Raw genomic sequence first — 14,289 nt, forward strand, 5'->3', positions numbered from 1 at the left:
GGCGTGGCTAGAGTGCGTATGGCCTACTGGGTGGGCGTGGCCAGCTTCAGTGGCGTAGCGTGGGTTGTCAGCACCCGGGGCAAGGCAAGTAATTTGCGCCCCCTAACCGCACCGCACGCCTGGCACCCCCCCTCCACAGTGAGCGGCGACCCGGCGGCTCGGATCGGATTCGCACAGCCAGCAATGCAGTGAGAGAGAGTGAGTGAGCCAGGCAGGGGCAGAGAGCTGCGAGTGCGAGCGCGCCCCCCCAGATGTTGCGCCCGGTGCGGCTGGCCCCCCCTGCACCCCCCATGCTATGCCACTGGCCAGCTCTACATCGTTGGCATCAAGGGTGCTTATGGGGGCCCGGGCAGGAGTGGGACAGATCTGAGGGTCTCTGGCAGAAGGAGGGTCTCTGGGCCAGGGCCAAGGCAGTGGGGGCCGTTCCCTCCCTGTTTCCAGGATGGCTTCGCGGGCCACATGAAACCACTTTGCGGCCGGATCTGGCCCCCAGGCCTTGTGTTTGACATGTCTGCAATAGGGAAAGCAGATCCACTTAACAACCGTGGCAGGAAAGGTCATAAAAGAGGGCAAAACTCACTTTAACAAATTTCTCACTTAGCAACAGACATTTTGAGCTTCATCGCCATGGAAATCGAGGACTACCGTGTGCATTTAGAAAGCTCCGGGATCAGTGATCTATCCAGGGCTTTTTTTCTCATAGAACGCTCAGAACGGAGTTCCGGCACCTTTTTTTGGATGGAACCTTGTAGGGTAGGCAGGGCGGGTTGTATGACATGTGTGAGTTCCGGCACCTTTTTCTTTTACAAAAAAAGCACTGGATCTATCTATCTCTTTTTCCCAGTTGGGAGGGTTCCTAGTAGGGAGGGCTGATCAACTGTCCTTCCCTGCCCCACCTCGCCTTCCAACCCCCCCCTCCGCATCTCTGCTTTTGCTTTTTTTTAAAGTGAAACAAGAGATAAAGGGACAACCCCCCCCATAGGAACTCGGGAGACGAGTTTTGCGTTCTCTCCTCGGTCCGCAGCGGGGAGCGCTAGGCTGTGCGGACCATCCTAGAAGAGAAGACCGCTTTTCTGCAATCGGAGAGCGCAAAACGGTGCGGCTCGTCTGAACGGGCTCGTTTTAAGACGCGGTTTTTTAGCTTGCCAGGCAAGCGGTTCCCCGGCTGCGAAGCGAAGGGCTCCCGTGCACACAACCTGTCAGGACCCACCTCAATCCACATCTTAGGAAATAAGAACTCTTGGATGCAAGTTTAGTCCAAAAGGAAAATGTTTACTAGGAAGGAATTGATTGTGGGAATACAAGACGGAATCTGAGAAAAGTTACATTTCAATCCTATATAAACCATTCCCATTCCAGTCCCTCCCCTCATCCATTTGGTCAGGCTGTCGTCAGTTGCTAGGTGTCAGGTCCTTCCATGGGAAAGGGAACTCTCCTTGGTTTTATGGTTATTGCTTCCCTTTTCAGTTGTAAATGAAGATACAAACCAGATCTGTCTGTCCCCCTCCCTTCCCCCGTTAAAACATCCCCTGTTGTTTGAAAATCGCTTTAGTAACCATCCTCTCCCCCCCCCCTCGGAGAGATGGCAGAATCCCCAGTAATAGCACGTTGTTCTACCTATACCAGGGGTAGGCAACCTCGGCTCTTTTATGACTCATGGACTTCAACTCCCAGAATTCCTGAGTCAGCACAGCTGACTCAGGAATTCTGGGAGTTGAAGTCCATGAGTCATAAAAGAGCCGTGGTTGCCTACCCCTGGTCTAGGGAGTCCACCGAGCAGGATCTCCACAGACTTGAACCCCAGAGCCTTTCCCGGCCAAGGGGAATTCGAGGTAGAGCAAAATAAGGCTGGGGGAAAAAAAAAAAAAAAGAACGACGGTGTAGCTACAGCCAGCCACGTCCAGGCAGCCTCTTCTCCGCATTCCTTACTCGGGAAAGAAGAGGGTGGACCAGATGACCTTCGGAGGTCCCTTCCAGCTCTGAGATTCTGTTCCGAAGGGGGACTTTAAAGAACTGCGGGCGGCGGGGAGGCGATGCCGGTGGGGCTGGGGCAACACCCGAGAGAGCAGCGGAGGCCCCGAGAGCCTGGATCAGGGGTCGGCAACCTCGGCTCTTTTATGACTCGTGGACTTCAACTCCCAGAATTCCTGAGCCAGCAGAGCTGGCTCAGGAATTCTGGGAGTTGAAGTCCACGAGTCATAAAAGAGCCGAGGTTGCCGACCCCTGACCTATACAATTATGAAATGTGATATAAATGGATTCTGACACAACCCCTCTCTCCTTCCTCTTTTTCTGGCTTAGCACAGCCCGCTGCTCCCACCCACCCAAGCTTGCGCCCCCCCCTGCTCGATCCTCGGCGCTGCGCGCCCTCCTACCGGGATCCACGCTCTCCCGCTGGCTTTCGCTGCCCGCAGAGGCGCCCGTCACCAAGGCGGCCAGCGCCAGGGCGGCGCGCAGGGCGGGGATCGCTCGCAGCTCCATGAGCGCAGCCGAGCGAGCGCCGAGCGGAGCGGAAAGCGACTGGAGTGGGGTTTGGTTCGCTCTCGCGAGCGGCGGAGCTTGGAAGGATCGCAAGCTCCTCCCGATGGCAAGCCAATCGCCGGGGGAACCTCCTCCAAAAAGGAGGGCAGGGTCAGCCCTGCGTGGAATGGGTGGGGGGTATCCTACCCGCCTTCTCCCCCCCGAATACGCGCGAATGAGATCAAAAGGGATGAGATCAAAAGGGAAACGGGCCAAAAAAGGGAAAGTCCTCCCTTCACCACCACCACCACCCCTCCGCGCGCATTCCATTCTTGATTTACGCCAGGGGTCTTCAAACTTGGCCCTTTTATGACTTGTGGACTTCAACTCCCAGAATTCCTCAGCCAGCTTTGCTGGCTGAGGAATTCTGGGAGTTGAAGTCCACAAGTCATAAAAGGGCCAAGTTTGAAGACCCCCTGATTTACGCCTCTCTCTCTCTCTCTCTCTTTTTTTTTTCTCAATGGGAATTCGACGCCTCGACATCCACCAATCGCAATCCGCGAGAGGCTTTGGCCAATCGGAACAGGACGGAAGCTTTCCCCGCTCCCCTCGGCAAGCCAATGAAGAGTCTGGAAAGTTCGGGGAGAGCTGAGGAAAGGGGCTCACGCACGTCATACAACCCGCCTTGCCTACCTTACAAGGTGCCATCCAAAAAAGGGGCCGGAACCCCCGTTCTCTGAGAAAAAAAAAAGCCCTGCTTTTCAACAAAGAAAGTCCAGTTGCCTCATGAAAAAAAAAAAAAAACACCTTTGGGACTTTTGCACAAGCATTTCTCAGCTTTGGGAACTTGAAAACGGGTGGACTTCAACTCCCAGAATTCCTCAGCCAGCCTGCTTGAACAGGTCGAAGACCCGCTTTCTTAAAGTGGACGAGGCTGAGAAACACGGGTTGAAATGAAATTCTGCTCTAAATTAGCCTAAATCAGGGGGCCCCAAACTCTGCAATATTTTTTTGTGTGTGGACTTCAATTCCTAGAATTCCTCAGCCAGGAATTCTGGGAGTTGAAGTCAAAAAGTCTTCAAATTGCCGAGTTCCTGGCCTAAATAGAACTTATTTCGAACTCGGCGGAGCATAGGACCCAGGGGAGCCAAAATTTTCTGCCTCTGCTAACAAAACATTCTCGGCGAGGAAAGCCGTCGTGACGTTTCTTAGTGGGCGTGTCCTAGCAGCGCAGGCGGAAGTCCCTGTGCCTCTACTAACATGGCGCTCATTTGCAGGTTGCAGCTGGATGGTGCGTCCTTAGACGTATAATAAATAAATGCTGTATATTGAGGGCGCTAAAGCCTGACTATCTTTGCTCAGTGCCTTGTCATCTCTGCAGTACAAAGGTTTTTGCAGCTTGGAAAGCCGGAGTGGAGAGAAACAAGGCGAGTTTAGATCAGAAATATCAGGAAAACTCGACGGGGGCGCTGCGTCTCCTTATCTGGCTGGCAGAATGGTGGAAAAGAAAATTTCAGGTATTTTGGATTGGGGAGAAGTGAGGCTTGTTGATAGATGCAAAGGTTGACTGGGACAATTTAATTTTGCGGAGGAAAATAAAGCATGCAGGTAGTCCTCGAGTTACAGCAGTCCGTCTAGTGACAGTTCAAAGTGAGAAGCGGACTGAAAAATAGTGACCTCAGAACCGTTTTTTCACCGTGAGGACCTTTGAGGCAGCCCCCATGATCAGGGGATCAAAATTCAGATGTGTGGCAATTGGTTTGGACTTAGGACCGTCGCTGTGTTCCAAGGTTGTGTGATCTGCTTTTGCGACCTGACAAAGTCAATAAGAGGAAGCCAGATTCACTTAACAACCTGCTTACTAACTTACCAACTCAGTGATTCATTTTAACATCTGTGGCAAGAAAGGTTGTAAAATGAGGCAAAACTCATTGAATAAATGTCTCACTTGGCAACATAAATTCTGGACTCAACTGTGGTCATAAATCAAAGACTACCTGTATTTTAATACCCGCCAACATTTCCCTTCCTGATATTTCGTACAAGACTAAGATGCTTAGAAACTTGATGTAGATGATTAGATTGAGATTGGAAGACCAGTTTGGGGACTCTGGTTCCCAAATGCACTGGCACTCTGCCTGGTCTGGGAAGGGATGTTCCATTAGATGATTCCTGGGAGAAAATGTTGTAAAATGGGGCAAAACTCACTTAACAAATGTCTTGCTTAGCAACAGAAATTTTGGGCTCAGTTGTCGTAAGTTGAGGACTACGTATATAACTTTAGTGCATCACAGCAGCTACCTGTAAGAGGAAGAATAAGCTCATAGACCTGAAAATCATCTTCAGATGCTCTGTCTTGGCACTGGAGGGAGCACTTGCACAACATATCCAACCATTAGGTCCTTCGGGAGAAGGGCGGTATATAAATAAAATTATTATTATTATTATATAAAGAAATATCATGGAATTAAAGGAGAATATTTGTAGCTCAGGATTGAAATGAGGGGTCTTTGGTGCAGTCTGAGCTTGGTTGTTTTCTTGCAGGGGTTTCATGACTGATGATATTATCTAGTATGGATGATGAACCATCTGCAAGAAAACAACCAAGCTCAGAGAGCACCAAAGATCTCTCGTAAATGAATTCACACATTCATGGCTTGTTTTATATTTATATAAAAGAATGAGTCATCCACATTTACAGATAGTTCATAAAGGGTGCAAAAGGTACGACTGGGTTTATTAAGTGCCCTAAGGAGTAATAAACTGGGCCTTGCAAACCAGAGAAAATATATGCTCATGACGTCTAAGAAATACATGGACCAGCTAAAGAAATGGATGGAATATTTCATGTTCTTAACCATGCTGGGCAGTAACAGTGGGTTCACACAGCGCACTAAAGCCAAAATTAAAATCACATTGTATTGTTGAGAGGCGCACAACAGATCTTGGGCTGTTTATTGGCCATTGGGTGAAAGTATTGGGGCTGGGGGTTAAGGGTTGAGGTAGGAACAGGAGTGCTCATCTTTAATGCTGTTTATTTATTTTATTTATATATATTTATATTTATATTATATTTATATAATGCTGTTGCCAAACATGAAAAACAGGCAGGAAAACTGATGCAGTTCAGCCATTTTGCTGCCAAATGTTGGCAGGATGATCTCAGGTGTTTCAACAGAGATGCATGTGGCCTTAGGCAGACCTGGGCATTTTATGGCTCCAGGACCACACCAGGCCCTTTGGCGCTCTCTATTCGACTCACATGAGGTAAATCAGAAATTAGAAATCAAATGTAAACCAGTGTATGGCTCTATTGGTTTGGCTCTCCACAACACTGCTAGTTTTTCATGTGATCCCTCAGGAAAATTAATTGCTCACCCTTGGCTTAAAGTAATTGGAGCATGTGCATTAGGAGATTGGAAGTGCCCTTTGCCAGCTGGGAACATTGCCCCATTGGCAGATGCCAGCTGACCTCCTTGAAGGCAACGTGGTTGACTCAATCTGACTTGGCGTCATTCCTCTTTCTTCTTTCTCAGCAAGATCCCAGGACCCCAACCAGAGGCGTATTTTAGACCGGGCCACCCGCCAACGCCGTCTCAACCGTCAATTAGAAGCCCTGGAAAATGACAATTTCCAGGATGACCCCCATGCCAATATGCCACAGCTGGTGAAGCGCTTGCCTCAGTTTGATGATGATGCCGAAACAGGTGAGTTTTTGTGCTGGGCAGGAAATCCCTTGGATTTCACTTTTCTTTGATTTCATTGTCACACAATTTCACTTTCCCCAGATTTCATTCTCATTTGATTTCACTTTCCTTTGATTTCACACTCTCTTAACTTTCCTTGACTTCCTTTTCTTTCTTAGCTAACAGATGACCTGATTAGATTTGTTTGACTTATTTTGCCTGGTTTCTTTGTGTGAACACATGCATACATATATGTGTCTGCAAATATATACACATGTATATACATAACTAGAGGGACGCGGTGGCTCAGTGGGTTAGGACGCTGAGCTTGTTGATCAGATGGTCGGCAGTTTGGCGGGTCGAATCCTGAGTGCCGCGTAACAGAGAGAGCGCCTGTTACTCGTCCCAGCTTCTGCCAACCTAGCAGTTCGAAAGCATGTAAAAATGCAAGTAGAAAAATAGGGACCGCTACGGTGGGAAGGTAACAGCGTTCCGTGCGCCTTTGGCATCCAGTCATGCTGGCCACATGACCACGGAGACGTCCTCGGACAAGCGTGGCTCTTCGGCTTTGAAACGGAGATGAGCACCGGCCCCTAGAGTCGGAAACGACTAGCACGCATGTTTGGGGGAAACTTTACCTTTACTTTATACATAAATATATGCTTACGCGCACAAGTAGAGATGTGTCCCCCAAAGAGGGGGGACAAGTCAAGATGGTAGCTACAAACATGTCATTAAAGCATCTCTTTTTACCTATTTTCACTGTTTTCCCCTCTGAACATCCCTCCATAAGTACATTCCTTGGTTTGTACGTGGTGAGAATGTATTTTGTGTCTAGATTTGCGAATAGGGGTTTTGTGTGTTTTTGTAGTTTTCTAGGCATTGCCAGGTTGGGTTTTTTTTTGGAAAATAGAGATCTCTTTGTCGGAAGCAAAGAGCTAATATTTAATTGGTCACTGAGAACCCCAACTGTCTCAATTTAATAAGGAAACCTCTTTTCATTTCCCTCCTTACTCTTCTGCAGATTTGAAGTTTGCTTCCTGGCCACACACACACACACACCAGGATTGCCATTTTGTGGCAGCTTCTACAAAACTCAACACTTGCCTACAAAAGTAGGACACCCCCTATCTTAAATTAACAAAATCCCAAACTTCATAACCTTCCTTTATTGTTGGGTTTGATGTCTACTGAGGCTAAAAGGCATTTGACCCCATCTGTAATTTGTGTTTTCCTTTCTTTGTCTTTTATTTACAGGTAAAAAGAAGAAAAAAACCCGTGGAGATCATTTCAAGCTGCGTTTCCGTAAAAATTTCCAGGCATTGTTAGAAGAACAGGTCTTCTCTCGCTCTCTTTTTTTTTCTTAACAAAAAATGGGGCAAGCACAGGGTGTATCAACTCTTATTTTTTCTTAGTATTACTGTTAGATTGTCCTCTATCCTTGGAGTAAGATCCAAACCACTGAGTTTCTTTCTTTGACTTCTAGCAGAACCTCAACACAAGTGAAGGGCCCAATTACCTGACAGCGTGTGCGCCCCCTTCCAATTTGCCGCAACGTCATTTCTGCACAGTTTGTGGCTTCCCGTCAAATTACACATGTGTTTCTTGCGGCGCCCGCTACTGCTGTGTCAAATGTTTGGGAACACATCATGAAACTCGGTAAGCCTTCTCTTGTCACGTGTGATGATTATGCGTTGTTTCTAGGCAAATAATCAAGGTCTGTTAATAAAAATGGTTGGTTCCTATGTTTGAGCCAGATGCAATTTAGGAATATGCAGGCAATCACACACAAAAACGTATATGCAACGTGTGATGGTTTTATTTTCTTTTAATATGAGGCAGGTAAAGGTTGATCTTCAAAAACTTCCAACTCTTAATAGTAAAAGCAAGGATGGAGGCAAGATATAATTTCACAGACTGAGACGAAACAAACATAAGACCTTTTATTGATTTCTATAGGGGGGAAATAACTGCTATTGTGTATACTTGCAGATAAATTAAATTTGCAAATTTTTAACCAAAACACTATGAAAAATGCACCACTTGCAGATAAGCTGAACCACAAAATGTTCATATGTTATAACATATGAAAGGTGGTTTGGCTGCCTGCCTGCCTGATTGGCTGACTGCCTGACTGATGGACAGACTCATCTTTTAAGCCAGGGGTGTCAAACTCGTGACATCACGTGACATCGTGCGACGTATCGGAGATTTTTCCCCATTGACGGCAATGGGGTGGGCGCAGTTTTGTCGTGACGCGTCCGGCCTATGGGCCGGCAGTTTGACACCCCTGTTTTAAGCGGCCTACTAAAACTTTGTTCTCTCTTCTTTCAGGTGCTTGAAGTGGACAGTTTGAGTTATGCCATGAAGAATTATAAATATCTTATAAAGAGGTCCTTTCAAACAACCAGGTTGTCTTCCTCACAGGATAGATAGATTCTCCCTGCCGTGAAGAGGTGTAAACAGGACTGTAATTTGCATTTGAGTAATAAAATGTTTGTGTTTTGTGGTCAGTGGCATGCGTTCTTTTTAATCTTTTTTTTTAACTTGATTTAGAAGGTCATGAATTAAGATTTGGATGGCACGGTTAATTATGGTATGATAAAGTAAATGTTGATTTCATCAATCATTTTATTAGACGTGTCATACTAAGAGTTTGGGATAGCAAGGTTATTTATGAAGTTGCCTCTTTGGGTATACCCCCAAGAAGCTTTTTTTAGAAAAGAAATGGCAGTGAAACCAGACTGGTGGACTTAAGGTAAAATAATATATTTTAATTTTGGTGACAACCCCCCCCCCCCAAGTCTAAGGAAAGTTAGAATCAGAAGATCAAGTCTGTGATTGGTTTACATACTTACAAATGAAAGAAAAAATTAAACTAGATAAAAAGAGTTATGGGTTTGATTTTGTTAAAAACGAATTGGGAACTTCACTATGTGGTAGTGATGAACATATTGCTAATAACAAAACATTGAAATTGAATTTGAAAAGTAAACAATAATAATGTTGGAAGGGACCTTGGAGGTCATCTAGTCCAACCCCCTGCTCAGGCAGGAAACCCTATAGAATGAAGGCTACTGCTAAGCTTGTAAGCCGCCCTGAGTCTTCGGAGAAGGGCGGGATATAAATGGAATTAAAATAAATAAATAAATAAATACTCTTTTTGATTGTAAAGGTCATAAGAAAGCATAAAAAAGACTGTAATTGAGATATTTGATTTAATCACTTGTTCAATGGCCTTCAAGATAGGCTGAAACAGGAAATAAAGATTTGCCCCATGTTTGGGGCCTAGAAAGGTAATCTAAATAGTTAACAAGCATTTGACATATATATATGTATATGTATAAGTATATGTATATATATATGTATGTGTATATGTATATATGTATATGTATATATGTGTGTATATATGTGTGTATATATATATATGTGTGTGTTTTCTGAGGTTTTCGCGGGTGTTCGTATGTGGATCTTTGGTTATTCGGGTTTTTCCCCGCGTAGAACTAAAGGTGTAGGAGCGACGTTTCGACGGATTCCCATCTGTCATCATCAGGCTGGTGGCTTCTGCTTCCTTCTTCTGGGAGAAGCATGTGGCTGTTTGTTCCTCTTTTTTAAACTGCCAGAGGGGGTGTGTTCTGTGGGTGGAGGTGTGCTCTGATTGGGTGGGGGATTAAGTGTGTTCTGATTGGGTGGGAGTGTGTTTTGAATGGTGGGTGTGTTCTGATTGGGTGGGGGTGTGTTTTGAGTGGATGGGCTGGTCTCAGCTGCCAGCCTTAGACCTGAGCTGGTGAGTTGTGCTGCTTTTGTTCGGCTTCATGTTTGTGGTGGTGCCATGTTTTTATAGTGGGTGTCAGTTTGCTTATTGTGTGGTTTGGAGGGGTTTAAAGTGGCTGATGTTGCAGCTGTAGTTAGGTTTCTGTTTTGTGGTTGTGCCTCGTTACCATTCAAAAAGCAAATCCGAACCCACAATGATATATATATGTATGTATGTATGTATGTATATATGTATGTATAGGTATGTGTATATACTGTGTGTGTGTGTGTATATATATATATATACATACATACATACATACATATATATATATGTGTGTGTGTGTGTGTGTGTGTGTGTGTATACACACACACAAACACACACACACACCTGTATTCATTTTCCTAATCAACATACCTGTAGCACCACCACAAACCTTTCTCATACATATATACTCAGGAATATTAAGCAACTAAGGGAACTTCACACATCCTTGAATTACTTCCTGCTCAGTGTTACTAAACATTTGCTGAACCCTCTGTTTATTCCCACGCAGAATAAATACACGTCTCTTAAATTGCTTTGGGATTAACATGGCTTGTTCAGGTAGCCAGTTTAGAAATTGCTTCAGTACATGAGTCAATGAACACATGAAATAAAGAGCCAGTTTGATACAGTGGTGGAGGTGCTGCCCTAGAAACTAGGAGACAACGAGTTATAGTCTCTAGCTGGTTGGGTAACTTTGGACCAATCACCAGGAGACTGTGAGTTTTAGTCTCTCCTTAGGCATGAAACCTGGCTGGGTGATTTTGGGCTAATCACCAGGAGACTGTGAGTTCTAGTCCCTCCTTAGGCATGAAACCTGGCTGGGTGATTTTGGGCTAATCACCAGGAGACTGTGAGTTCTAGTCCTGCCTCAGTCATGAAAAATGGCTAGGTAACTTCAGGCCAATCACCAGGAGACTATGAGTTCTAATCCCATCTTACTCATGAAAGCCAGCTGGGAGGTTTTTGGCCAGTCACTGTCTCTCAGCCCAACCTACCTTATAGGGTTGTTTTAGGGAAGATAGGAGGAAGAAGGAGTATGAGGTACAGTCACCTCTTTGAGTTACTTATTAAAGTAATAAAGGGAGAATAAAAACCAACAAATAAATATTCTATCCTAGGAAATAGTGATGGTTGTAGTGTAATACAGTCATGGTGTAGCAAAATCTCATGACTTAGGGACATGAGGATAACAGGATGAATGAACTAAGCCTTTGGTTATATCATATGCTAGTCTGGAAATGCCTCTTTTCTGTTTTTCCGTGGAAAAGAGAACTAGAGTCATGCAGAATTTCTTAGGAATTATTTGCAGTGATCCTATCGTTTAAACCTTTTGCTCAACTGTTCACAAAAACATCTGCTTCCTAGCATTTTATTCCCTCCGAAATACAGACATTTTCTTCACAGGATTGTTTGCTCTGTAATTTCTTCCTTTTAAAAAAATAAAAAATAAAAATGAAATTGACCTCCCAAGTGGAATTTGGTCCTGCCCTGAAACATCTCTGAAGTTCCAGGGTGATTCACGTCCAGCTCAAGGAAGAAAAGATTGTGTCATCAACTTGACTGAAGGGTGGGATGCCTCTGAGCATGGGCAGAGCAAAAGCCTTTTGCACAAAGACTGGTTCATAGGTTTCAAGTGAGTGCAATGCCCTGCTTTCGTTGCAATTCGGCCTCTTTGGCTTTAAAAGTCTTTGGTTTCTGTCTTGTCAAAGATTCGTGGTCTCCAGAAATTTTCCAAACATGGACCACAAAGACAGGAATCCGCAATCACAGTTTGACACGCTAGTTTTCTATATAAATTTTACTTTAGCTTTAGTTGAGGGAAATAATGTGCAATGGAAGGGTCAGAGTTCAGCGAACCCTAACCAAAATCTGGAAAAATACCAGCTTTGGAATTTCAGTCCTTTAATGCAATACATCTCAGTACTTTAATGGAACACCTCAGTTTCCAGTTTGTTAAGCAAAACTGCAAGCAAAAGACTTGGCTGGCTGGGGAATTCTGGGAGTTGAAGTATTAAAGTTGCCAAGTTTGGAGACCCCTGCTTTAGGGAAAACTCTGTATGGACTTATAGGCAGAATGTGGTCCTCATGTGCCCATGGAGGAAGAATGCATACCTAGGAAAACTGCACAAAATGGCAAAATGGCCTCACAAAACACAGGAAAGAGATTTTTGAGCACTTCATTCAACCGCTCTTAACATGTACCCTGCTTTTGAAATTGAATACCAAGATATTTTTATTCGCAGAGGTGTATGCCTTGGTGGAGCAGTGGGCTAATGCCTCCTTAAGTAACACCACTGCCTGCAATTAGTGCAGGTTCGCATCCCACCAGGCTCAAGGTTGACTCAGCCTTCCATCCTTCCCAGGTAGGTAAAATGAGGACCCAGATTGTTGGGGGAAATAAGCTGACTTTGTAATAATGCCGCTGGGGTGTGTGTGAAAGCCCTAATAAGCAGGCATATACATAGAATGAAGGCTACTGCTAAGCTTGTAAGCCGCCCTGAGTCTTCGGAGAAGGGCGGGATATAAATGGAATTTAAATAAATAAAAATAAATAAATATGCTTGTGCTAAAAAAAATTAATATGTGTCCGCTGCCTTTGGGGAGGGGAAGGGAAGGGAAGGAGGAAGAAAGAGAAAGGGAAGGAGAAAATTAGAAAGAGGGGGGGAAAGGAAAAGTCAAAGGATCCTGGATGGATGGATGGATCAATGGATCGATGTATATATGGATGGATGGATGGAAGATGAACGGAATAAAAGTGCAAACAGTGATCTCAAAAGGGGTAGTAAAATACTTATGTTCTGAGACTTCTCTTAAATTGCAGGCATGAAGGCTCTTGTTTTGATTCAGAAGCAAATTAATCACTGCATGGTTGAGTTCTGTTGTCCTGGAATAAAACAAGGCAATTCTACATGGAAATATTCCTATTATTTCCTATCCAATCCATCAACTGGAGGGGAAGGGGAGACTCTATCGCTTTCTAATATGTTGATTGTCACTGTTTTTCTATCAGCTCCATGGGATTTCAGCTCCTCATTGGTTGAGTAGATTTACCGGTATTTAAGTGGACTTTTACTGGTGCCTCAGCTATTTATTTGTCACATTTGCAACCAAACCCTTTCTTCAAATGTTCAAGGCAAAGTATATAGTGTACTCTCATATTTTTATTTAGTATAAGAATCATGTAAACCACCCAGTGTCATTCTGAGAGTGAGATAGGCAATACCTAAATTTGGGAGGAGGAGGAGGAGGAGGAGGAGGAGGAGGAGGAGGAGGAGGAGGAGGAGGAGACGACAACAATTGTCAAATTCGGCTGATTGTATGAGAACCATAATAAACCTCCCTATGTCAGGTCCCTAGGAAGGACTTGAAAGGCAGATAAAAATGTAAAATCCAGCGAAGTTTGGCCCAAAAGGCAGATTGAAAGCCACCCCAGCCATAAATGTTTCCTGGGTGAGTTTGAGCCAAATCTCAATATCTCTCTCTCTCTCTCTCTCTCTCTCTCTCTCTCTCTCTCTCTCTCTCTCTCTCTCTCTCTCTCTCTCTCTCTCTCTCCATCCCTTTGTCTCTTTCCATCCCTCCTTCTCTTTCTCTCTCCCTCTGTCCCTCCTTCTCTCCCTCTTTCTCTCTCTCTTTCTTTTTTCTCCCTCCCTCTCTCCCTCCCTCTTCTCTTTCCTTCTCTTTCTCTGTCCCTCTCTCCCTTCTCCCCTCCCTCCCTCTTTCTTTTTCTTTCTCCTTCTCTCTCTCCCTCCTTTCTCTCTCTCTCTCTCTCTCTCTCTCTCCATCCCTTTGTCTCTTTCCATCCCTCCTTCTCTTTCTCTCTCCCTCTGTCCCTCCTTCTCTCCCTCTTTCTCTCTCTCTTTCTTTTTTCTCCCTCCCTCTCTCCCTCCCTCTTCTCTTTCCTTCTCTTTCTCTGTCCCTCTCTCCCTTCTCCCCTCCCTCCCTCTTTCTTTTTCTTTCTCCTTCTCTCTCTCCCTCCTTTCTCTCTCTCTCTCTCTCTCTCTCTCTCTCTCCCTCTCTCCCTCCCTCCCTCCCTCCCTCTCTCTCCCTCCCCCTCTCTCTCCCATACATAGCCAAAGGAAATGTGGGATTTGTGGGTGCTCCATCAATGGATGGTTTTCAGAAATAGACTGGACCACCATTTGACTGGGATGGCATAAAGCAGGCAGGTTGGAATAGACCTCCAAGGTCCCTTCCAGCCCAATGGTTCTATGGTCTATCTTCTATGATTAAATTTCTGAAGATACTGGAATGGGATGGGCTGTCATTTCCATATTAATTGCATACTGGTATATATTTGTATATTTCCAGACTGTATTTGTTTATTTTCCTTCTCCACATTCC

The 14,289-nt window shown here is 45.0% G+C and overlaps 2 protein-coding genes across 3 annotated transcripts in view; one reads left to right on the forward strand and one right to left on the reverse strand.

The window, feature by feature from the left end:
• PLOD3 (procollagen-lysine,2-oxoglutarate 5-dioxygenase 3) overlaps positions 1-2,672 on the reverse strand; it is a 50,255-nt gene extending 47,583 nt beyond the window's left edge. The window contains exon 1 of the mRNA XM_083377670.1: positions 2,376-2,672. Coding sequence (XP_083233796.1) covers positions 2,376-2,481 — 106 coding nt within the window. The 5' untranslated portion in view covers positions 2,482-2,672. The remainder of the gene's footprint in view (positions 1-2,375) is intronic.
• A 1,006-nt stretch (positions 2,673-3,678) lies between these two features.
• ZNHIT1 (zinc finger HIT-type containing 1) lies at positions 3,679-8,659 on the forward strand. 2 transcript variants are annotated; one of them, XM_083377821.1, is made up of 5 exons: positions 3,679-3,977; positions 5,997-6,167; positions 7,404-7,483; positions 7,636-7,805; positions 8,481-8,659. In XM_083377821.1, the coding sequence occupies exons 1-5, from the start codon at positions 3,956-3,958 to the stop codon at positions 8,500-8,502; spliced, it is 465 nt and encodes a 154-aa protein (XP_083233947.1). In that variant the 5' UTR covers positions 3,679-3,955; the 3' UTR covers positions 8,503-8,659. The 2 variants fall into 2 exon arrangements, with proteins under 2 accessions (XP_083233947.1, XP_083233946.1); XM_083377820.1 differs by having other exon boundaries at positions 3,681-3,977; positions 7,633-7,805.
• Positions 8,660-14,289: the final 5,630 nt, after the last annotated feature.

Source organism: Vipera ursinii (genome assembly GCF_947247035.1).
Source record: "Vipera ursinii genome assembly, chromosome: Z".
NCBI lineage: Eukaryota > Metazoa > Chordata > Lepidosauria > Squamata > Viperidae > Vipera > Vipera ursinii.

Coding starts and splice junctions, on each gene's coding strand:
- ZNHIT1 (XM_083377820.1), top strand. CDS start 3,956: ATGGTGGAAAAGAAAATTTCAG. Junction 3,978..5,996: donor GGTGGAAAAGAAAATTTCAG/GTATTTTGGATT, acceptor CTTCTTTCTCAG/CAAGATCCCAGGACCCCAAC. Junction 7,806..8,480: donor GGAACACATCATGAAACTCG/GTAAGCCTTCTC, acceptor CTCTTCTTTCAG/GTGCTTGAAGTGGACAGTTT.